General features: G+C 38.0%; 3 protein-coding genes across 5 annotated transcripts; all 3 read left to right on the top strand.

The window, feature by feature from the left end:
* The first annotated feature begins 2,942 nt into the window (after positions 1–2,942).
* On the top strand, positions 2,943–6,061 carry LOC136692458 (adenosine receptor A1). The gene is made up of 2 exons (XM_066665875.1): positions 2,943–3,280; positions 5,431–6,061. The coding sequence occupies exons 1-2, from the start codon at positions 2,943–2,945 to the stop codon at positions 6,059–6,061; spliced, it is 969 nt and encodes a 322-aa protein (XP_066521972.1).
* Positions 6,062–10,660: 4,599 nt separating this feature from the next.
* On the top strand, positions 10,661–15,168 carry sys1 (SYS1 golgi trafficking protein). 3 transcript variants are annotated; one of them, XR_010801912.1, is made up of 5 exons: positions 10,661–10,808; positions 11,456–11,713; positions 12,199–12,266; positions 13,729–14,358; positions 14,469–15,168. XR_010801912.1 is itself a non-coding variant. In XM_066664855.1 (4 exons), the coding sequence occupies exons 2-4, from the start codon at positions 11,552–11,554 to the stop codon at positions 13,967–13,969; spliced, it is 471 nt and encodes a 156-aa protein (XP_066520952.1). In that variant the 5' UTR covers positions 10,661–10,808; positions 11,456–11,551; the 3' UTR covers positions 13,970–15,168. The 3 variants fall into 3 exon arrangements, 2 of the variants coding, with proteins under 2 accessions (XP_066520952.1, XP_066520953.1); XM_066664855.1 differs by having other exon boundaries at positions 13,729–15,168; XM_066664856.1 differs by lacking the exon at positions 10,661–10,808 and adding an exon at positions 10,837–11,012 and having other exon boundaries at positions 13,729–15,168.
* Positions 15,169–16,424: 1,256 nt separating this feature from the next.
* snrpc (small nuclear ribonucleoprotein polypeptide C) lies at positions 16,425–23,899 on the top strand. The gene is made up of 6 exons (XM_066665085.1): positions 16,425–16,533; positions 17,719–17,761; positions 18,455–18,563; positions 20,555–20,644; positions 22,826–22,930; positions 23,016–23,899. Exons 1-6 carry the CDS (start codon positions 16,526–16,528, stop codon positions 23,138–23,140), a joined length of 480 nt encoding a protein of 159 aa, XP_066521182.1. The 5' UTR covers positions 16,425–16,525; the 3' UTR covers positions 23,141–23,899.
* The last annotated feature ends 108 nt before the right edge of the window (positions 23,900–24,007 follow it).

Here is a 24,007-nt window from a genome sequence, read left to right as displayed (position 1 = left end):
TGAGTCAGCCCTCCAACACGTGCAATTCTGCTTTTGGTTGTCCCTTAAAAGCCTCATTTAGGAAGAAAGTGTCCACTTCCATGAAACCAAACCAACCAATGAAACACATGCAAAGGCAAAAAGGGGGAAATACAGTGAACTTGCATATGATTTGCAAACCACACTTCAAGCTGATCTAATTGAGTGCCTCTCTTTCTGTACACATATAACCCAATGAGTCATCATTCTGAGCAACTGTTAACTACAGTCCAATGATTTTATGAGCAGGCATTAACCTTTTTAATGGATTCATCATTATCAGTGAAACTGCTCCATTAATGCATTCTTTGAACAGACATTGTCTGCTGAAGAGACATTTTGCATAAATGATTGCATTGAAGTTTAATAGTAATTAAAATTTCTCAGGTTTGGCAAGAGGTCAACCAGCATCCTGGCTTTTTAGAGGCAACTTTAAGAGAGAGAGAGAGAGAGAGAGAGAGAGAGAGAGAGAGAGAGAGAGAGAGAGAGAGAGAGAGATCCAGTTTCTTCCCACAGTCCAAAAATATAATATGAGATTGGCTGTGCTAAACTGTCCTCTTGTGGGTGTGGGAGTGACTGTGTGAGTGTTTGATGCCATGTGATGTTCAGAATGAAGCAGTTACAGAATCTGAATGAATCAATGAATCAATGACCACACGCATGAATGAACAAATAAATGACAATTTTAGCTGTTCTGGGTCCTCACTCCAATGCATTTAACACTTAATTAACTATTGACGTACATAGTGTTTATCTGCCGGGTAACATTAAGAGCAGTGTTTATTTAAGATGTTCAAAACGACTAGTAAAAACTATGAAGACATAGGCTCCCAAACGTTCAAAACATTGTGAGAATGTCAGTTTGAATCCCAGCGATACCTTAGCCATCCGAGTGGTCATATTTGTCCTTGCTCTCTCTGAGTGGATTGAACAGCCCTCCCTTTGCCCATCACCCCATTAGTGTTCAGTTAGTGAATGCTTTAGACTAGATGTTGGAACAACTGTTAAGATTTGAATGGCATTCAGCCACAAGGACATTAGTGAGATTAGGTACTGATGATTAGTCCTGGATCACAAACACCACTCCAGCTCAGTGTAGATGTATGAATAGAGCTTTCCTTTATATGTTCCTATCTTATTTTACATATGAGTGCTAAGCAGTCACTATATCAGATGCAAGGAACCATGGGCTTTGAATATTTCCTTTACTCAGCTGCATCAGTCATAAACTGAAACTCAGAAAGTGAAAATCAAGGGTTTAGGACAGGGATGTCACTGAAAAATGATGTGAGCGTTGAGATAAATGAAAGTCAGTAGAGTGGGAGAGGTTGTTAAAAACAGATTGTGCACAAATACTGCCAAAAAAAAAAACACTTTCCCAACAACTTAAGAGAGGAGAGATGCTTAGTATACATGTTGCATTTAAATACATGTTCTCTTTAAGAAATAAGGTCTTGGGGCATGTGTTTTTACTATGAAGAAATCAGTGCTGGGACTGAAAGGACGAGGTTCAGTGGATGAAAGAGTTTATGGCAGTGTTTGACATGGCAATCTGCATGGAACAGTAAGTATGAGCAATACTTTTCTAGGGTTTAGTGTGTGTGTGTGTGTGTGTTTGTTTCACAACATGTCTGTTGTGTAGTGTAGTATCTCTACAATATGTGGCATGAAATAAAAAGCATAAACACTGTCTGATTCTGTGACTGGAAACACAGTCTATTTGGTTTTATGTACTAAAACAAGAGGAACCGGAATTATAACTGAATAAAAAAGAAGAGACAGCTTCAACCCAGAAAACACTACACTTCTTACCATATATGGCAAAATGTATCTTCATAGGCATTGATCACATGGGTGAAATTCATTCTGAATGGACAATTTTGAACACCTCTATGAATGTGTGTGTGTATATATATATATATATATATATATATATAGCTTTTATTAAATGTGACCAATAATGTGCCTCCTCTGAAATGTACCGTTTAATGTTTTGAACTTCTAGTCTGATGGTCACAATTCAGTTTTTAAGCAGCTTTATAAAAGAAATATTTGTTAAAAGCATAATTCATTGGCAGTGTATGAAGCCATCTAATTCTATCATGATTAAGATCTAATGCTGCATGAATGTTTGTAAATAATTCTCCTACCTACTCATAGTAAATTATACAGAAACACCTATGACTCCTTCACAATATTATAATGTTTTAGATTAATAGAATTTACCACTACCACAGATCACCTCTTCGCCCATTCCAAAGACCTGATTTCATATGTTCTTACCTCAAACAATCATTAAATCAGACACACAGAGTGCTGCAAGTCAGTAGCACAGGCCAAGAAAAACTGTTGGTACATTGCAAAATTGTGTGTGTGAGAGAGAGAGAGAGAGAGAGAGAGAGAGAGAGAGAGAGAGAGAGAGAGAGAGAGAGAGAGCGCAAAGGGTCTTATGAGAGGGAAGCACTTATGAGAGGAGGAGGAGGAGAAGGAGGAGGAGGAATAGAGGAGGAGGATGGTGCTGCAGTGAGCTACTTACCCCTCCCATTCAAACTAGAAAGAATCCCTGCAACAGGAGAAATAGAGAGGGAGAAGAAAATAAAGAGAAGAGGAAAGACATTAAAGACACTAAAGACACTTAGAGGAAAGCTAGGAAGGAGCAGCTTGGCAAACTCATCTTAGTCTTCACATGGCTGAGAGCTGAGGACTGGAAAAGCTCACTGAAATATATTTACTCACTGATTGAGAAAAGGGAAGAAAGGAAAAGGAAGGAAGAAAGGGAAGGAAGCAGAATGGGAATGTGTGTGAAAGAGAAAGTAAAGGCTAGATAGAGAAAAAGAACTTGTGCTTGATAGAGGGAGATACAACAGTGCCTTTTGGTGCAGACATCTGGGTCCAGGATGACAGAGTCGGCCCCCTGTCCAGTGATGGAGCACTGGGAACATGTGGACACAATGTACATCTCCATCGAATGTACCATCGCTCTGGCTTCAGTGATGGGGAACATGCTGGTAATTCTAGTAGTGAAACTTAACCGGGTGCTCAGGGACCCTACCTTCTGCTTTATCGTGTCTTTGGCGCTGGCTGACATCACTGTGGGGTCCCTGGTCATTCCACTGGCTGTGGTCATCAGCCTGGGGCTGAGAACGCCATTCTACACCTGCCTCTTTCTTTCCTGTCTGCTCCTAATCATCACCCAGAGCTCCATACTGTCCCTCTTGGCCATTGCCATTGACCGCTACCTGCGCATTAAGATTCCCACCAGGTGAGTACTACCAAAAAAGAACATTCCGCTTGCCACAATCAACAGCATCTGCATTTACCCACTTACTACATCACCGCTTAGAATTAATGAATGGGTTCTTTCTGACAAGAATCAAATTTAGCCATCCATGTGAGTCAGTGAGGTGCATCTTGGCTTTCGCTGACTCCTGGACATTAAGCTTCCGAGAAGGCTGCTTGCCTGGCACAGCAGTAACTCATCAAATGATCTGTTGATTACAGGCAATAAAAGAGAATTGGGAACCAGTCTCCCACAGCTTGTTTACAAAGGCATCCCACCAGGACATTTAAGACTTCCACATGGACACTACTTCATGAAAAAATACAACAGCATTAGTGAATCAGAGATTCCTTTAACAAGGTTCATTCCCAGATTGCTGAAGAACAGTACATTTCTGTCCAGTGTGATGCAAATCACTAGGCTGGATATACAAAGCTTTTAGCTAAATTAAATTGCCCCTGTCCGTCAGGAGGGAATGATGCCTGCTGTAGTTTGCATTTTGGCAGACACTCTAACCGCTTTATTTGTTTGTTGTGTCAAAGAAGAACAAGGTATTTTCAGGCGGAAGAGCAACGCAGTTTTGTTTTGTATCATTTTTCCAGATTTGAATAAAAGATTTATGAGGCTTTAGAATAAAATAAATGAAATTTCCCAGACTGCCAGGGTGTAAGAGTCTGCTGTTAATATCAGAACACGTTGCAAGCAAAGAAACATTAAGGTCTGAAAATATTGATGAATTAAAAAATAATCAGTTAGAAATCCAAAGACATAGACCAATCACAATCATGACATTTTACTTTAAATTTAATGGCTTTGTAAACAATAGTGTTTAAAAACATAATTGTCTTTTCTGATCAAATGTTGCCAAGTTAGCTGGTTAAATATTCATTTTTTGTAATGTGAGAAGGCAGAATTTTTTTTTATTTTGCTGTTGTATTCATTGTCTCTGTAAGTGGGTTTTCTGCTATATATATTTAAGTTATTCATTCATTCATTGCCTGTAATCATTTATCCAGTTCAGAATTGTGGTGGGGCTGGAGCCTACACGGAATCATTGGGCACAAGGCTATTTAAGTTATGTAATAAAATTTTGGGAGTAGGACCACACTCAAACTTCTCCCCTCAGCCCATTTCTCGCTCCCACCTCCAACCCGTCTCCACCCTTTTTCTCATATTCACCTATTCAAATGTGCCCTGAACTCCAGCCCAAAGCTATATCTGAGTTCACTTTCCTGTTTCAGACTTTATGAGCGTTCTATCAAATAGAACCTTAGCTGAAACAAGCCCAGCAATGTCTGAACCCAATACAGGCATAAGAAAAGTCCTCTAAAACTAATTCAGACTGGCCCACCACAGACTGCCATCTGATAAGCAGATCTTGTAATTAGATCTCAGAAAAATAAATCGTAAAATAAAATTACATATGAATGTAATCAAATCAGTTTTCTCAAATCAGGTTTACATCCCACTTTACACAGATATGCGCTGATGTAGATTAACCATCACCTGTTAAATTCTAAAATGTTACAAACTTAGAGACAGTTTTTTACAAACATGTTGGTTAAACTGTACTTCTAATTTCCTGAATCATTTAGCATATTTTCCATGTCTTTCATGCACATGAGGCTCATGGACAACAGTGTGAACAGCATGAGGAGGTTAGTCTAGAATGCCTGATTAAAAACTGTTTCAAGGCAAAGAAAATAGACAGGAAGAATAATTCAGGAACTTACAAAAATGTAAGTCACAGGAAAATAAAATATGTAACAACTAAAAACTGGCATTAGGGTAAGAAACAGAATATGAGATTTGAAGAAAGGCAGCTGACTCAGGTTAGGCTTAAAGCAATATTTTAAACTCTATTTTGGCTCAATTCCGTGGATAAAAATGCATTAAATCACATTCATATTCTTAAACTGTGATTGTGAAATCTATCAATTCTGGAAAATTACTGAGGTCAGCTTAAATTACTGCAACCATTCCATTATATTACAATTAGGACTGTCCTACATCGGTTTCTTATGAATGCAGGTTAATGTGTTTAAGTCATGAGAATGCTCTGTGGAAAAAACTGGGTATTGATACATAAGCATTCCATAAAATTTAACAGTGTTTCTGTATGTTACCGACAGGTACAGCACCATTGTCACTGAGCGTCGCGCGTGGATAGCAGTGGGCCTGTGCTGGCTACTTGCAGCTGTTACTGGACTTGTTCCGATGTTTGGCTGGCACCAAGACCAGAATGGAAACAGCAGCACATCACCCATCGAGTGCCAATTCACTTCCGTCATACGCATGGACTACATGGTGTATTTTAACTTCTTTGGCTGGGTGGTGGTTCCCCTCACCATCATGACTGGTCTTTACATAGAGATATTCCGTGTTATTCGGAGGCAATTAAACCGCCGTGCCGAGGCTTCCAGCGACTCAAGCAGATACTACCACAAAGAGCAGAAGCTAGCCAAGTCGCTAGCACTGGTGCTCTTTCTCTTCGCTCTCTGCTGGCTGCCAATCCACATAATGAACTGTATCACATTCTTTTGCCCCAGTTGTTACTTGCCAAAGAGTGCTCTATATGTGGGAATCTTCATGTCACACATAAACTCTGCCCTTAATCCGCTGGTATATGCGTTCAGGATCCAGCGTTTCAGGGCTACGCTATTTCAGATCGCTCAGCGATGTGTTCTCTGCAAAAGTGACGAACCCAGTCCATGTCCGTCCGGCCCTACACCCATCATTAAGAAAAAACTTGAAAAACTCTAGCCAGTCCAATTACTTTTATACTACAATGATCAACTATTAGTTTACAGAGGTGGTTTATGGGTAGTTTACTGGTTTTCTAGATTACTGGCTGAAACTTAAATTTGAAACATAAGGTAAATCGGTTAAAACCTATTTAGGGTATTACACTGTATTTTCACAATTAGAACTCATGCTACGTTCAACTTGGCTTGAAGATGAGCAGTTGGAGCTGAAATTGAAAACTGCTACAAAGGGGGGGGGGGGGGTGTGGACATGAGTGATGTTAGCAACATGGTAAATGGTATGGTAAACTTACAGTGAAGGTCAATATTATAGATTTAAACAACTACTGTGTCCGTATGTTGACTGATCTAAAGTAAAACAAACAAAAAACATCTTAATATATTTACAACTTTGAATTTATGCAGTCTATTTAAACAAAGCATAATGTATTGACTTATATTTCAATGTTAATTGTGGGCTTCAGTTACTTTATTTCTGAGTTTATTTGATTTATTATGTGACTTCCAATGAGCCAAATAGGCAATGAAAAAACTAAAAAAAACAAAAACAAACAAACCCCAAAGAATTCATGTAAGTGCACAGACCTCTGTTTTGAGCCTGTTCAGACACTACAGCTTTCCAGATGCATGTTCTTTTGTAGTCTAATGTTTCACACATACTAAACATAACACAATATTCATTCTAATGTTAACACTGTAGGTCCGAGCGCCAACAATTTCGAAATGTTTACAATGTGATCTTAGAAATGAATGGGTTTCTTTTTTGTTTTCACAATTGTCACAGCCCTCTTTTTTAACTAAGATCACATGAATCTGAGAATAGATCACACTTCACTTGCTTTTGAATGAGTTCACACATTCCCTTCAAAATAAACATGGTATATTCCACAAGAAAGGGAAGCCGTGTGCCTATTTTATACAGTGATAGACACATTTTGGTACTACAAACACTACCTAATTTCATCTCACTTTTGGTATGTAAGGGTAATTTACATTAATGTAAACGTCGTGTGGGTCCAATGTTGGCCAAATGTCATGAGACTTGTGATTAACTGGTTAGAGCATTCACCAGAGATGTGTGAGCAGGGCCAATATTATAAGGCCAATGCATCCAAGCTGTTCATGTAAGAGGAGTGTGTTTGGAACAGGCAAATGGATTTATTTGGATATATTTGTGAAAAGTAATAAGAAGCCACCACGAGGAATAAAGGAAAAGAGGACTTTAGAGAATTCAACACAAATTCAATTAATGCTAAAGGATTCAACATTTAAGTCTGTCACAATAATTACAATTACAGACTTATAATACAATATATGGACATTTCCTCAGTAATATTTACTTACCACAATATAACTTATTGTGTTTTCTTGCAAATTTGATTACATATGAAAGATTGTCACCAATATTTTAACTTGTTTGTTCTGTTCTCTGGTTTTTTCTGGTCTCTCCATTTTGTTTGAAAACAGTGGTTTTATTTATTAGGCTTTATTTATTTAAGATATTTAAATATGTTTCATATTCCAATTCCAATGGCTGAATATTTCTTAAATTATTTTTAATAATAATATTTGTAACAAATGTTTGCTAAAAGAGCATTGCTCTTTAAAGGGATGTAACTATTATTATGCTATTATATAATCATTATTTCAATGTGATAAAATTTACTTAAAATCACAAAAAATGTATTTATTTAAATTATTTCTGGGACAATATATCGACCACAAAAATGTCTATAGATCTATCAGATCTATCATTATATATTATTTTTATTTTTTATTAATGTAAATGTAATGATAATGCAATGGCAGTTCTATAAAAAAATTGTGGAATTACAGGCAGCATAATTGTTGAATAATTCAAAGCTGCATTTTGTTTGCTTAGACATACATCATTTCACATGAGCATCACAATGTGAATGAAGCTGAATTAACTTTATGGCATATTTTTACTGCTTGGAGGCAGTTCCTGTGACAAATATTTCTTAAAAATATTTTACCACATGCAGTAGTCAATTTGAAAATGTATGGCTATGCGACATGTCACAATCAGATCATCCGGGCAAGCACCAACAGTACGTGTCCTCCTTGATGATCTCCTTGGGGTCAGGGATCCCATGAGTTGTGATGTATTGTATTGGGCAGGGTTTGAGTTGTTGCATGGGGCTTGGGCAGACAGATGTGTTTACACTTAAAATGTATCTCAGATCCCCTGAATGGGTTTGAGTGGGACGCTTTCATGTGTCAACACCTGTATTTTTATGTGCATAATCTCTATCCAGCCATGACCATTAAATGGAAAGAAGATGAGATGAACTGACAATCTATATCCAGATATAACCCTGATACTCAAGACACATAAAATATCAGCTATAAATGGGGTTTAAGTTTACTCATTTGGTTGGTATTGTCCTGAAATCCCTAAACTTGCAATAAAATAACTTGTGTTAGAATAGCTTTTTATTAATAGACACTATTTTGGTCAGAAAGTGTCATGAAGGCATGAAGTCCTACCAAAAGCTAATAACATTTACACTAAATATGGGAAAGTTTTTGTCAGTTTAAAGAGATGTATGTTGTGTGAATGTTGTACTTTGAGTGTATTATTTTATTTATGGCCTTGGAATTAAAGACATTATATCCTGGACCCTGGAACCAAGACCGATAAGATTTATTAAAATCACATTTTGCTGGTCATTTTTTACTTTCCTGTGCTCTATTTTTTCACTCACTCTGCAATCTTTGTTAAATGGTGAGATGTCATGTGGTGTGTTCTACTGAAAATAGATCAAAATAAATATCTGGATTATTTTTATAACTGTGTTGTAGACAAAATGGAAGAGTTCAGAAGAACTAATCAAGCTCCTGTGCTGTGTCAATTAACTGCAAGTGCAGTAAAAACAATCAATACTTGAAATAGGATTCTAAATGCCAGACAGCACTGTACTAATGATCAGACTATAATATGCATGAATGACTTCATTTTCAGCCTCTCTCAGTATTGATTTTAATCATCTCTGTTGTGTATTCAGATTTACAACTTTGCTCAAAGTAAGGGATCTAAGTGTAAGATTATGAGACTACTGATACCTTGACTTCAAACCCAATTCCTTCTACTCTTTCAATTCCTTCTCTTAATTTAAAAACTGATAGTTATTGTGACTTAAAGAGAAATTATTGAAAGGAAGTGGGGACAGCTGGCAGACCAATCAAAAACAATTATTACTATCATAAGCATGTCCTAATAATATGCGTACAGAATGACAGATAATCAGCAGTCAGCATCTTGAAACAACCAGTTGTTGGCCCATGGATACTAATATAACCTAATTAGTTACTTAAAATTTTTATAAAATCAAAATGAATTTTTCAGTAGTCTACAATAGTGAAGTGGTTTGATTAATACCATACAAAAATTTAATTTCAGCACCCAACCCCACATAAGACATTGAAAATAGCCAAGAATATCACAATGCCTAGAAGTATTTAGAGACAATTTCACAGATCCTGATTAAGTTAGAACATAGACCAAATAGAATTTGCAATAATTATTCATATTCAGCTATTTATTCCGAGTCTGAGCTTAAACCATGTGCAGGATATTGACCCAGTGCCCTGCAACGTTTTGCTTCTAAGTGTTTTGGCGTCTTGATGTCTTGTTATTGACATTGTTCACTGAAATATCAGTGGGTGGTGCAGCAGGTAGTGTCGCTGTCACACAGCTCAGGGGTCCCAGGGCTGTGGGTTCGAGTCCTGTTTCAGTGACTGTTGGTGAGGAGTTTGGTGTGCTCTCCCCATGTCTGTGTGGGTTTCCTCCTGTGCTTCCCGTGCTCCCGTTTACTCCAACAGTCCAGAAACTCATAGTAGGCGAATTGGCTACTCAAAATTGTCCCTAGGGGTGTGTGTGAGTGTGTGTTGCCCTGTGAAGGACTGGTGCCCCTCCAGGGTGTGTTCCTGCCTTGCACCCAGGTTAGGCTCCGGACACACAACCCGGAATTGGATAAGCGTTTATAGGCAAAACAGAAAAATCAGTATTCCATTACCACGCCCCAAATTCGGTAGAGGACTGTGATTGGATAATGACTGCTTTTCAATTATGGCTTGAATACAGCACTGCTCTCAGCTGAAATGCAATTCCTGCTTTACATTACACAGCGCCACACAGTGGAATACAATGAGCTAATTACATTTTTCGGTGGTTTGTGTTCAAATCTGACACGAATTCTGAATCTTATTCTTTATTGTTTTTTTTTCTGGTAAGAGACACAGCGACATTAAATCAATTTAATGAACATTTGTTTTAAATTATGGCACGTTTTCCGCACGTCTGTGTTTAAAAGTAATCTCACGTGTATTGCATTTCAATGAGACGTTTGTTTTTTATCTTTAGTATTAGGATATATTTATCCAATATCCAATCCAGTTTCCAATAGATTTAAGGAACAAAATATTATATACATAATTTCCTAATTTTATTTTCTAAAACTGTAACGGTGTCCAAAACATAAACCTAATCGTCAGGTCTGGCCACTTTCGAAACAAAATGGTCCTTTTAATATCTACTTTTATTTTGAAAGGCGGTGCCGGGCTGAATGCTGGTGTTGGCTGAGATGATGTTGTTGTTGTTGACGGAGTCAGCGCAGTTCTTCAGTCTGTTCTGTGTCTCAGGATTTATCCCTGTGTTTATTTCAGGATTTATCCGTGTGTCCGACAGAAACGGGAGCGGTCAGATGTCTTCTCGGACTCGGGTAAATGGCCTGTTCTTTATGGGTGGTGAGAGACAGAACAGGGCCTGTTTTTGTCGCGTTGGAGCTGTTTTAGCTCGGTGGCTAACGGCCGGTTTCAGCGGTCTATGCGTAGTCGGTGTTTAGTTTTTACTGATTTAGTTTTGTCTCTGTCAACAGGAGTCGAGTAACATCTCTTCCCGGATTTGGTTTCAACCAAATTTCTTTGTAAGCGCCAGGATGAGTTTTGCTGTCAGTGAAAACCTTTACTGTGTTTATTTTGTCGATTTGTGTAGAATTTATTACTAATTTTACTTCATCACTAAACGTTACATTAAAAAACGTGGCATTTACATATTGACATATATTTTGCATTAATATCTTGACGTATTTAGCCAATAGAATCCTCCATGTATATCTCGTAGTACGTCAATAACGTTAGTTTAAGTATCTATCTACCTAATTGGATTTTGACTCTGTTTTTGTATCGGTTTGCCTGGTTAGTTTTGCTACTGTGCCTTTAAGATATGTCATATATACATAATGTGTGTGTGTGTATATATATATATATATATATATATATATATATACAGTTATTTAAGTCAGTAATTTAACATTTTCATTTTTTTCATTTCTTGTTGCATGTCTCTTTCCCTTGGGTTTTATGGCAGTGCCCAGGTTGGGCTACAGAGTGAAACCACATTTCCCAGTTGCTTGTGGCTTTCTTGTCCCCTGTGGATTTGAGAGTGCTTTCCTGCGGTTCAGAGATGGCAAGCCATTTCCGCAGCTACATCTGGGATCCAGTCCTCATCTTATCCCAAATTATCCTCATGCAATGCATCTACTACAGCTTCTTGGGCCTGTGGATGGCAGGTGTAGACGGCCTTGTGCAGACCAGCAGATCACTTGATCAGATTTTCAGTTATGAGGTGAGTTTCTTATGTCCAGAAATGTGTCACTAAATTCTGTGAATCTAAAGATACAGAAGTTGGGACTGTAAGCGTTAGCTAATAAAGAGGTATAAGTGTTACAACATAGTGTTACAGATGGTAACTTGCATGGATAAAGCTGAAATGGACTGTTCTGCAGCTCCGGTTTCCTCCCACGGTCCAAAAACACACATTGGTAGGTGGATTGGTGACTCAAAATTGTCCGTAGGTGTGAATGTGTGTGTGTCTGTGTTGCCCTGTGAAGGACTGGCACCCCCTCCAGGGTGTATTCCCACCTTGAGCCCAATGATTCCAGGTAGGCTCTGGACCCTCCGCGACCCTGAACTGGGTAAGGATTACAGATAATGAATGAATGGATGGACTGTTCTGCATGTGATTGAATTGAAACTGTGCGGCATCTGATTAAATTGAGACAGTTGTAATATATTATATATTATTATCGATATTTATGGTTTCTTTAAAAGGTTCTTGGTTTTTCAACCACACAAGGACGTCTCTCCATGATGGCATTCATTCTGAACTCTCTGACCTGGTAAGTGCTGTCAATAGTGTCCACTCCAAAAAGTCTTGTTTTTTTACATGAATTCTGTAAAGACATGCCATGACAAAAACTGTGTGATGATTTCATGAAAACACATATTATTAAGTTTATCTTATACTGTAATATGCTAATGAAATAGTACTTTATACATTTTAATGCAATATGATTTTAAAAAATTTTGCATGTTGTTTTGGCCTTAATCTGAACAAACTTTGATAGGGTTTGTACGGTCATGAAAAACCTGGAAAAGTTATTAAAGTTGAAAATAGCAATTTCCATGTGGATAATTTTTGGGAAAACTAATAACCCCAAAAGGTTTTGGAAAGGTCATGGATAATATCTTCTCAAATACTGGTAGGGGTGTAACGAGATCTATTAAGACGTGACAATATTTTATGTCAAGCTTGAACTGTCTCACAGGGTTAAAAATCAGTTGGGTGGTATGAACTTTTCAGAGGGATCTGGCAACACAATAGTGATGGTGGCGAGTGCAGCAGCTCATCAGTCAGAGCAGCTCTCAGCAGAAGAGTTATAGCTAATGCATTATCTTGTCAGTTACAGAGGATATTTGCTAGAAGCAGCCAGTGTAGTCGGAGCTGGAGGAAATTCGCATAGAAGATGCTCCCACTACTTTTAAGTTGTATGTCTTGCTGCATTTTGCTTTCCCAGTGGAAACAATAAACAGTAACAGAGTGACAGAGAAGACATGAACCGTTTGTAAGCGCAGTAAGAAAATCATGCTAATCACTGTGGCTAATACAAGCACTATACAAATACACTTGCAGCACCACCCAAACACTTACAAATTGGACCTCAACCTCCACAGTCAAGTTCTAGATCCACAGCAATAACGTATTTATTTTTGTTTTATATATATAAATACTCAATTTGTGGAAAGTGGATCTGTTAGGTCACATACTGCTTCAATTAAAAGCTAGAAACTCCTGCATAGTTCATATACTGTTAAGTCTTAGGAGACTCCGTCATACAGGAGAGAAACCAGTTTGTTGAGTTTGCATTTTTGTACTTTTGTCAAATAAAACTATTTGTCCAGACACATTTTTTATTGTTGAAGTTTTCTTAAAAATATTTAAAAAATCATCTCAATCTCATGTCTCGTCTCATAAGATGAGTGTCTGGTCACACTCCTGAATACAGGTGGTTCAGATATCAACTGAGATATATCTATTTTGGTTAATCAATTTGTTAATATTCTGGCAGATCGGTCACGGCACTTCACATTAATCATCTGTGAGGAGTAACGCCGGGTTCGGAAATGGAGTTCTCAGGGTTTCAGACATTTATTTCTGTAAAACACGGCATCAGTGTGACTTTGATATATGTTTTTTTTTAACCAAACCATATAGCTTGTCACTAAATTTTAGTTAAAATAGCTTTTCACTAAAGTGCAGACAGTTTGGTCTGATGGTCTGTGTTTCTTTCTCTCCCTCAGTGCTTTGGGTTTATGGTTTTTCATCCGTCGAGGGAAACAATGTTTGGACTTCACAGTAACGGTTCATTTCTTCCACATGATTGGCTGCTGGGTCTATAATTCTCACCTTCCTGCGGCCCTGTCCTGGTGGCTGGTTAACGTGGCCTGTATAGCCCTGATGGCCGTCATCGGCGAGTACCTGTGCATGAGGACAGAGCTCAGGGCCATTCCTGTGAACACTGGACCCAAGTCTAACCTCTGAGAGCCCCTTTTAAAACAGGCAGTGAGCGCATACCAGCATCAGACCTGGGAGAAGCTGGTGGATATGATGTCATTACTTGGCATCATATAGTTGCAATGTTTTCTTCTGCTTCCATGGTGAAAGGGAAACTGGACTGAACTATGGACAGAAAATGCACATTTTCTGATATTTTGATGTATTACTGTATTTGTTTCATAAGTATGGCTTTTTGACAAAACGGACGTTTTCTGTGCTTCTAAAACTGCAGTTGTTTTGAGTTTTGAGGTCACAAAATGAGACTGCTGCAGAGTTTAATCCTGCAAATCAGTCTGTGGCAGCACTTTTTGACATTGTTCAAAGGAATGTTTTAAACCTTTGAGGCTGTGGATGAACAGACACTGAAGAACAGAGTGAGCTCAGATTTTAATCAATCAATAAATAAATATCCTGTGTATTGTTCTACTGATAAATTAGATAAAAATGCCAATAAAGCATCTGCTTTCACTGCTTCCATGTTCAGATGGCATGCTGTTTCTAACAACAACTACTAAGGTCAACCTTTGGATCCTGAAAGATATAGAGGAGGAGTATTGTTTTGTCCACATTGAATATCCATGGTATTTCCAAACTGGACCAAGGCCCACACTCTCTTTCCTGGCTCTGAGCTGCCGGGCAAGGGGAACATGAGGAACACAAGACACTGACACTGCCTTCTGTGAATAGCGTAAAGGACTAAATTTAGGTCATTTGTCCTGCTTTGCTGCTGTAATAGAATGATACTCCATCACTCAATATAGTGTACTATTCACATGGACCGCAACCAAACCTGTTTAACACCTAGGATGTTTTATTAAATCTAATAGAGCAAAACAAAGATCAGCAGAAGCTGCAGTGCATGTTTAAGTCCATTTGAATAACACTGATATGCGTGATAATAGCCTGAAAAAATAAACCTAGATTTTCATGATTTTAAAGACACATTGTTCTTTGCATTTTTCATAAGGAATAAAAGGCAATGAAGTGTTTTGCCTTAGGCTACCAATTCTCTTCACATGGCCTCCAAATCTAAATTATTGAACACTATGTATACTTGACTTCTGAGATAGAGGCTAAAAGTTAAAAGGCTGTCGTGTGCTTTTCATAAGGTCTAGCTGCTTCCTTTGGACATATCTGTGGCACTTCATTTACTGATCCATTCTATTTACACACGGTTGTAATATATTGCCTTCTTTGTGTGAATGTAAATAAATTCAGCGTCCAACTACAAGTGAGATTGTAGTTTTCAATCTGTGATTAGAAAAATATGTAATGGCTGGACAGTATAAACATATTGTTCTAATATTAAATTATTTTACAATATGTCTTTTGTGAACCCACTGTAGGTATTATCAGTACTTAAAAACTGACCTGCATGTTTCATGAGAGAACAGTACTCTTTCATCTTATTTTCAAGATCAAAGAAGTTGTATTTATTTACTTAGTGTCAGAGACCTGCAGCTGATTATTGGTTCAAGTTCTCGTGGGGAATCCAGTATAATGAAATGGGGTTCCAAAGCTAAGCAGCTGCGACCAAGTCTTCATATCTAAGGTCAAAACCACACTCCCTGGACCCTGCTGCAGTAGGAGCATGTTTTCTGAAGTGGAGAATCACACTTCTCTATGTAACCTGTCTGATAAACCAGTCTGAGTTTGTTGTATGCCAGGGGAATACTATCTACTGGAATTAGTGTTAACCGTAAGGTTTGTAGAGGAGGGATAATGTCTGCAATTGTTTTTTTTTTTGTGGTTTTTAGGGCACCAGTAGTTCCTTGGAAGGGGGATGTTGGTGTTGGAATTGCAATATGCAACAAGCTCATAAACAGTAGGTGCACATGGTCTGGTATACCTCTGAAACAGTGGGGATAGGAATGGTTTGAGTTTTAAGGCAAGGTAAGATTTATTTGTAGAGCACCATTCATACAAGGGCAATTCAGTGTTTTACAGAGTCAAAAGAAAAAGTAAAAAGCAGTTAAATTAAGAACATAAAAGCCACTTAAAACTATTAAAATAGCACAGTAAAAGCTAATACATAAACAAGGTAAAAGAAAACATGATTAAAATGATTCAAATAATTAACAGTATACGATAAAAGAAAAAAACTAAAGTGCCACTAGCCATTTCCAGCTTCAAAATAAATTGTCAATAAAAGTAATGTTGCAAAGAGCCTCCCCATAATCCCACACCCTGAAAAAAATCCAAATGATTCACTGCGTGGTAAAACAAAATCCACCGTCATTCTCGCCTGCATCAAACATGTAGAAACCAAAATCATATCACAGTCCTAACCTGAGTCCAGTTTTCTCTTTCTATTAAAATAAACAACAGTTGTAGCCTGACAAAGAATAAAACTGATCAATTATCATTTACTTTTTCGCAGTATAGAAACGCTGTAATAAAAAAGTGAGATCCGACCTGTAAATGCAGGGTCCAGAACTCCCGTCCTGAGGAGGCGCTATAGGGAGGAGGCTATGTTTCCCTCTGAGAGGATCCACTAAAGACCGGTATCCGGGCGGAGCGAAGCAAGCTTAAACCGGGAACATGCCTAAGTGAGTTTCTAGGGCTTTTTCTCTTCTTTATTAGCTCACATCATATTTATAGTTATGTTTTCTGATTGTGGGGTCGGATCCAGTGTGTTTCTGGAGGCTCGGTCTTCAATGAGAGCGGGAAGTGTGTAATAACTTGAGGAGTAACGTAAACGCCGCAGCGTGCTAGGCTCCATTGTTATGCTATCTGTGTTTGAAGTATGAAACCGAGACTTTTTTTTAGCCGTAATTGCTGTATTCAGTCGTTATCTGAGCAGCTTAAAACCGTAACAGTTTTCAAATGGTTGCATTAAGCCTCTTAAAATCCAACAAATATCTAATGCGTTTTATATTTACCCAGCAATTGTATCTAGAACAGGCGTCTTATTTGTACTTTCCGTTCCACATTAAAGGGAAATTCCTCAAACTTGTAAGAACACCTGTTTAATTAAAGGTTTAACAGATAAATCTACTCATTCAGACTAGTTTTGTGTGAAACTGCCCGAGTCAAATTTGTTTACAGTGATGGGAAATGGAACCAGGCGTCCGTTTAACGTATAAATAATTTCCTTAAAGTAAGTATTGCACGAAACGGTTATAAATCCACAATTGGACACTTTTTGTACTTTTGAGATGTTGAAATCCTGACCTCTGGGGGTGTTATACAAAACTGGATTGCTCAGTTTAGCCAGGCAACATAAGCTTCAATTCAAATGTGCCCAAAAAAGAAAAGATTTTAGGGACGTTGGACAGTGTTCGACCTTCATCTTAATAATCTAGATTATTTAAGTAATTACTCTAGGAGTGTTTTTCCCAAAGCAGGATTTCTCAGTTTAATCATACAAGTCCAAAGTCAAGACTAGGAAGAGCACTGAGTCCAGATTTATTGGACATTCCTCATATAGGGGCTTGAGTTATTTGGCTAAACTGTGAAATGCTGCCTTGTTGTTTACCCCTAAACTTGTGGTCCACCTTTGCCACCATTGTACAGAACCTGGTCGTGTAGATTCTCGTCAATGCATCATTTAGTTAACATAAGCCTATTGATGTATGAGTAATTGAGTTATGCTTTAATTATTGTGTCATTTAAGCTAGAACAAATATTTTCTTTTATCATTTAAGGTGAAATGCAGTAAACAGTCATGTTGTCTACTGTGTCCTAAACCCTTTGTAAACGTGGCTTTAAAACACTTTTCTTCTCTTTTTCAGGTTTTACTGTGACTATTGTGACACATACTTAACACATGATTCGGTATGTATGGGTCTTTCTATTAAGACCTGATGGGATATGTGTGTGTATGTTTATATATGTGTGTGTGTGTATGTATGTACAGGGATTGGACAATGAAACTCAAACACCTGTCATTTTAGTGTAGGAGGTTTCATAGCTAAATTGGAGCTGACTGGTGGTCTATCTTCATTAATTGCGCATTGCATAAGTAAGACCATGTGCATCCAATGGTTCAAACATTGTGTCCTGAAGGCGGTGCCGTGTATCAGGATGACAATGCACCAATACACACAGCAAGACTGGTGAAAGATTGGTTTAATGAACATGAAAGTGAAGTTGATCTCCCATGGCCTGCACAGTCACTAGATCTAAATATTATTGAGCCACTTTGGGGTGTTTGAGGAGCGAGTCAGGAAACGTTTTCCTCCACCAGCATCATGTAGTGACCTGGCCACTATCCTGCAAGAAGAATGGCTTAAAATCCCTCTGACCACTGTGCAGGACTTGTATATGTCATTCCCAAGACGAATTGACGCTGTATTGGCAGCAAAAGGAGACCCTACACCATACTAATAAATTATTGTGGTCTAAAATCAGGTGTTTCAGTTTCATTGTCCAACCCCTGTATGTATGTGTGTGTGTGTATGTATGTGTTTGTATGTATATGAATGCATGTCACTGATGTGGCACTGTTGTCTTGATTTTCATTTGCAGCCCTCTGTTAGGAAGACTCATTGTAGTGGAAGAAAACACAAAGAAAATGTGAAAGACTATTATCAGAAATGGATGGAGGAGCAAGCCCAAAGTCTTATAGACAAGACAAGTGAGTTCTTTGCCAGGCTTGCTATGGCCTACTAAACAAATATAGCTTTGTTTCAGTCAACTACATTTACACTGACATTTAAATACATTATTAGTCTCTGAAGTGTGCTGTTTTTATTCTAGATTTTTCACTGGGCTTTGAGTCACACTGTCCATTCTGTCCACTGACCATATAGATGCACTTTGTAATTCTGTAGTTACAGACTTCAGTCCATCTGTTGTTTTGTGTACTTTGTTAGCCCTTTTGACAGTTTTTCTTGGTCGTTCATTAGTGGTCATTGGGCATGGTAGGCTGGATATTTTTGATGTATTGACTCCAGCATTACTGCTGTGTCTGATCCACTCTTAGCATTGCAATACACACTAAACACACAGTAAATGTGTTTAGACTTAATCTGTTGTTAATCAGATTTCTGCAGTTATCTGATAATGTGGTCATTAAAACCACATATTCCTATTTCTGTGATATTCCTATATCAGTGTTGGATGTAAAATCAGATTAAGAAATTCATTTAGGAGTAAGTGTGGGTGATATGATATATCCTGATATGTGATGATATATCCACCCAATAATATCCTGATTGGGCGATATAATATACAGATAATACCAGTATGTTTTTAAATTTGATAAGACTTTTGCCACATCGTGATATTGTGGTGTAAGCTTGAGCTTCTGACGCAGGTGCATGAACACAACTTGAGCTCAAACTAGACCTGGGGATATATATATAAAAATTATACTATATATATGGTAGTTTGTTCTTTTTTTAAACACGATTTTGAAAATATCCTTATTTGTTATATCGAGTATGCCGAGGATAATCAACAGGTCCTTAAGAGAAAATGCCCTTCTCAATAGTTGTCACTTTTATTAAACTAATCAGCTGCCAGAGTTAGCTGTCCATCATTTAGTTAGATAATGCAGCATGTTCTTTGTGGTGTTACAAATAAACACATACTTTGACATTATATTTTGTTATGGTTTTCATAACATCTTATCGTATATCAGCATGTATTTTAGACATATTGAGATGAGTTATTTGGTCATATCGCCCAGCCCTATTTAGAAGAGCTGGATTTTAGCTCAGTCATCTGATTTCTCTGTGTGTGTGTACTTAGAACTCTATTTCTTTTGGATTCGGAGAGCCACCTCTGACACTTATTCTTAGATTCACTCGTCGTTCTTTAAGTACCACTCACTCCCACCAGTCCTTACCGTGAACATGTCAAGCAGTTCAGGTCTCTGTCTGTAACGAAGGGACAAACACTCTGTCCAAGAAGAAATGCTCATTTACAAAGCTTAGCCTGTCTCAGCAGCAGTGTAGAGGAAGCTGTAAGTAAAGCAGTACTGCATAATATTAGAAATCATAAGAAAAAAGATCCATATTTGCAGGTAAAATGTGGCAATCTTTACAAAAAGCAGCAGCAGGACATTTGTCACATCTTTCTGTGATATTATTGGCTGTTGCAAAGCAGGAATCAGATTATTTCTGCACTTTGTTTTCCCATTGTCTGATTTCACCAGTGCATAAGTGTGTTAATCAGATTACTCAGAATCTGATTTTGTGCAGTTATCGGATTATTAAATTCATGTAAATGCACAGTGTCACTGCAGTGCTGAGAATAATCCACCAGTCAAATAATAACTTATCTGGTGGATTGACCATTGAAGGACAAGTTAAAAAGGCATTAACAAAGTATGCAGGGCAACACATGGGACCACATTGGTCTTGGAAAACCTCAATGCATCTGTTGTGTCAGTGGAGCAGATAACCTTGTTTCTACAATGTTATGGCTGATGGCTATAGTTGTAGTAACTATACAACCCGATAAACAGATCACTAAAAACCCACCTGAGAATTGCTAACATTGGCTTTGACCCAGCTGACCCAGTGACAGTGTTCTACCTTTTTGTTGTTCTACCTGATCTGAGAAGTTGAACCCATGTTTATGTTGTCTTGCATACTAAATATTTTGTTGATCTCATTCCAGCGGCTGCTTTCCAGCAGGGGAAAATTCCCCCAACTCCGTTCCCTGGCGCTCCTCCTCCAGGTGGTTCCCTCCTCCCACATCCCAATATTAGTAAGTGTTGGAACAGACCTCTGAAGTAGTGTTATCATTCTGTAGCATCAACATGAATTTTATTTTCAACAAAGTCTTAAGATCTCAGCATTTATAAATAAGGTCTTTTTTTTTTTAAACAAAGGTTTTAATAAGTAATTTCTGCTGTGTTCTGTGGTTCAGAATGTTCCAAAGATCATGGCTTTGGCATCATTGGCCAGTTTGAGTAGCGGAGTTTATGTAACAGTGTTTGTTTATTATTAAAACTTTAATAATATTCCTACTGTCATTGCAACGTCCTTTCAGTGCCCAGTAGTATAACGTTATAGAATAGACACAGATCTGTCTCAAGATTAAAACCAGGGACAGGTAAAGTGAAAAACATATGTTTAACAAGCTACTGTGGCACCTGTCGAGTGTGGATATATTAGGCAGCAAGTGAACAGTCGGTTCTTGCGCATTGTTCCTGCTTCCAACAAATCAGCTTCAAGTGTAAGGATCTGAGTGACTTTGACAAGGGTAAGATAATGGTGGTCATAATGTTAAGGTCAGAGCATCTCCAAAACAACAAGTCTTCTGAGGTGTTTTTTGTGTAAAGTGGTCCCATTTTCTAATGGGATTATCCTGGTCCTGGTTGGCCACTGTCGTGTACATTTTAAGGTACGAGGAGGAAACTAAAACGTGCAGAGGCCCGTCAGGATCTGAATGGAAAACCACTGTGATAATCTGTTATTCACTTCACTTGACAGTGGTTTAAATCTTGTGGCTGATCAGTAGTGTTGGGCGATAAAATGATATGGATATATTTTGTGATTAATTTTTGCTTGATAATGATAAGCATTAGGTAATAGAGATCAATAAACCTTCATTTCTATTTCCTGTTTTCCTGCACAGTCAGTCAGTACATTACGGTAAATGAACAGGCGACAGCATGAACATGAAAACGTAAACAAGACTTATATAATAGGTTTATTCAAGTGCTTGCGTTTAACATATTTTATATATATATATTTAATACATATAGTCTCTTGTTCCCCCTGTGTTTGGGGTGTATATTTTTTCTGGTATAGCGACCCCATGTCAGAACACAAGTGCAGAAACTTTTCCTTGCGCGCAGGGAGAACTCTTGCGAATTTTAAATTGGATCTGTAGATCAGGCTGCTTGTCTTAAATAAACACTCACAAGGGTGGAGCTTTTTCTGCCTTGCACTCTAGACCCACCACGTCCCTGAACTGGATAAGCAGTTACAGACAGTGAATGAATGAACATGCGAAACTGAAAACATTCTAGCTTTCCCACTGTTACAAGCACTAAGCCTTCTAATGGGTCAAGTGCAATATGTTTACAGTTCAGCACTTGGGTGATTAATTTATTATTTTAAACTCCTTAATCTATCATTTTACTCTTTCATCTTCTTTAAACGCTTGAGGTGGCAATGCCCTAAGAATATTTTCATGACACAAGACATGGATATAATTACTTTTTTATGTGGTAAATATAAGAAAATATTATTCTTCCAGTCAATTTTCCTTGTGAATTTGAGTAATGTGCATAATATATGCATGTAAATATTGTATAGTGATGAACATTTGGCGTATTCAGTTTATATATTTAGAAGGATGTCCTTTGTTACAGTGTGATAAAATGTTATTGCGCTAAATAACAAGATCGATCAATATAGAAAAACTAATCGTGATATTTTTTTGGCCATATCGCCCAGCTCTACTGATCAGTGAATGCAGTGATATTTGTATTTCAGTTGCTAAATAACCTAAGTGTCTTTCAGAGGATCGACATGCACAAAAGATTTGCCCTCATTTCAGCACACTTTAGAGGGTTGAAAAAAGACCATATGTCTATTAAAATTTTTACACAAGTAAAGTTTGATGTGAGCGCTGTGTCAGTGTGGGGTTTGACTGCTCTCCTTGAGATGAAAGGATAGAACCTTGAGGGTAAAAATAAACCTTGTTTTTCATTAAATTTTTATTTCTTGCAACATGACCATTATTTTGTCTCTATATATAACATTGCCATGTCTTCCATAAATAAAACAGCTGAAAGCTGAAGGCACCTGTCACTGAACTACAAATGCATGACAGCGCCAGCTGTCAGATGACAGTAGACTCGTTTATTACAGTTAACTCGAGTGCTGTCTTGCACAGAAATCTGTTTATCTACTGACACTGAGCTTTTGATTAAAGGTGGACCTCCTCGGCCAGGCATGCTCCCAGCCCCTCCGATGGGTGGTCCTCCCATGATGCCAATGATGGGACCCCCTCCACATGGCATGATGCCTGGTGGTCCAGGTAGGTGAACCATTATTCTTTTTGCAATTTTATGCCAAGAAATCTGCTTGTTCATATTTACCAGAATTCAACTCCTTTCCTCCAGGCCCGGGTATGCGGCCACCTATGGGCGGACACATGCAAATGATGCCTGGCCCCCACATGATGAGACCACCCTCTCGGCCAATGATGCTCTCTGTTAGACCTGGTATGGCTCGGCCGGATCGATAGAACAGTTGTGCCATGATTGCCCTCCTTTCACAAACAAAGACTCCATCAATAAGTACACTTAAAGCTATGGTTGCTTTCATTGTGTTCCCCCCCTCAGCAAAGTATGAGTTTTTCATCCCTGCCCCCCCCCCATCTTATATGTATATTTTTTTCCTAGGAAGTGCCCAGGGTGTGGTGGTTTTTTTTTTTTTTTTTTTTTTTTTTTTTTTATTAAAACATTTTCCAGTCCTTCATCATTCACTGTTTAGGATACAGACGATAATATGATTTAAGTATGCAAGCTTTTTCTGTTTATTTTTAATCCCCCTTCCCCCATGAATAAAGTTTTTAATACGTCAGACTGATGAAATGTGTTGTGCAGGTATCAGAAATGGGCAAATAGGCAAAAAAAAAGGAAAATGTCCTTAAGTTTTATTAGCTCAGTGACATTGATATTGTTGTGACTTACCAACTAACTGAAAGAATTGTTACATGACATGAACATTTTGGGGAGGGAAGCATAAATTAGGAATTTCATTTAAACATAGCCCCCAAAACATACCTAGACATCAGTGTTCAGTTCATTTTTACAAATTCTTCAGCACGAAGTCTCACCCTAAACATCATACCCAAATACTCAGTGCAGACAAAGTAACAACATGTCTCAGGCTTTAGGAGAGAAACGTGTTAACATGTAAATGCAACTCGTATAGAACAGTGTAAGTGATTATGAAAAGGGGGCATTTTTTTTGGTTTAGAAATTTGTGAAATGCTCCATAAGCATAAATAACACAACTTGCAAATGTGAGAGCTATAAATGTGCTGCTCGTCTGCCATTTCACAGTGTGTTTATTTAACTGAAGTCAATTTATTCAGGTAAAACAATTT

The sequence above is a fragment of the Hoplias malabaricus genome, chromosome 3 (assembly GCF_029633855.1).
Source record: "Hoplias malabaricus isolate fHopMal1 chromosome 3, fHopMal1.hap1, whole genome shotgun sequence".
Classification (NCBI taxonomy): domain Eukaryota; kingdom Metazoa; phylum Chordata; class Actinopteri; order Characiformes; family Erythrinidae; genus Hoplias; species Hoplias malabaricus.
Note: the sequence above shows the minus strand (reverse complement) of the source record. Positions and strands in the feature narration are given on the sequence as shown.

Coding starts and splice junctions, on each gene's coding strand:
- LOC136692458 (XM_066665875.1), top strand. CDS start 2,943: ATGGAGCACTGGGAACATGTGGACACAATGTACATCTCCATCGAATGT. Junction 3,281..5,430: donor CGCATTAAGATTCCCACCAG/GTGAGTACTACC, acceptor TGTTACCGACAG/GTACAGCACCATTGTCACTG.
- sys1 (XM_066664855.1), top strand. CDS start 11,552: ATGGCAAGCCATTTCCGCAGCTACATCTGGGATCCAGTCCTCATCTTA. Junction 11,714..12,198: donor ATCAGATTTTCAGTTATGAG/GTGAGTTTCTTA, acceptor TTTCTTTAAAAG/GTTCTTGGTTTTTCAACCAC. Junction 12,267..13,728: donor ATTCTGAACTCTCTGACCTG/GTAAGTGCTGTC, acceptor TCTCTCCCTCAG/TGCTTTGGGTTTATGGTTTT.
- snrpc (XM_066665085.1), top strand. Junction 17,762..18,454: donor CATACTTAACACATGATTCG/GTATGTATGGGT, acceptor TTTCATTTGCAG/CCCTCTGTTAGGAAGACTCA. Junction 20,645..22,825: donor CCTCCCACATCCCAATATTA/GTAAGTGTTGGA, acceptor TTTTGATTAAAG/GTGGACCTCCTCGGCCAGGC.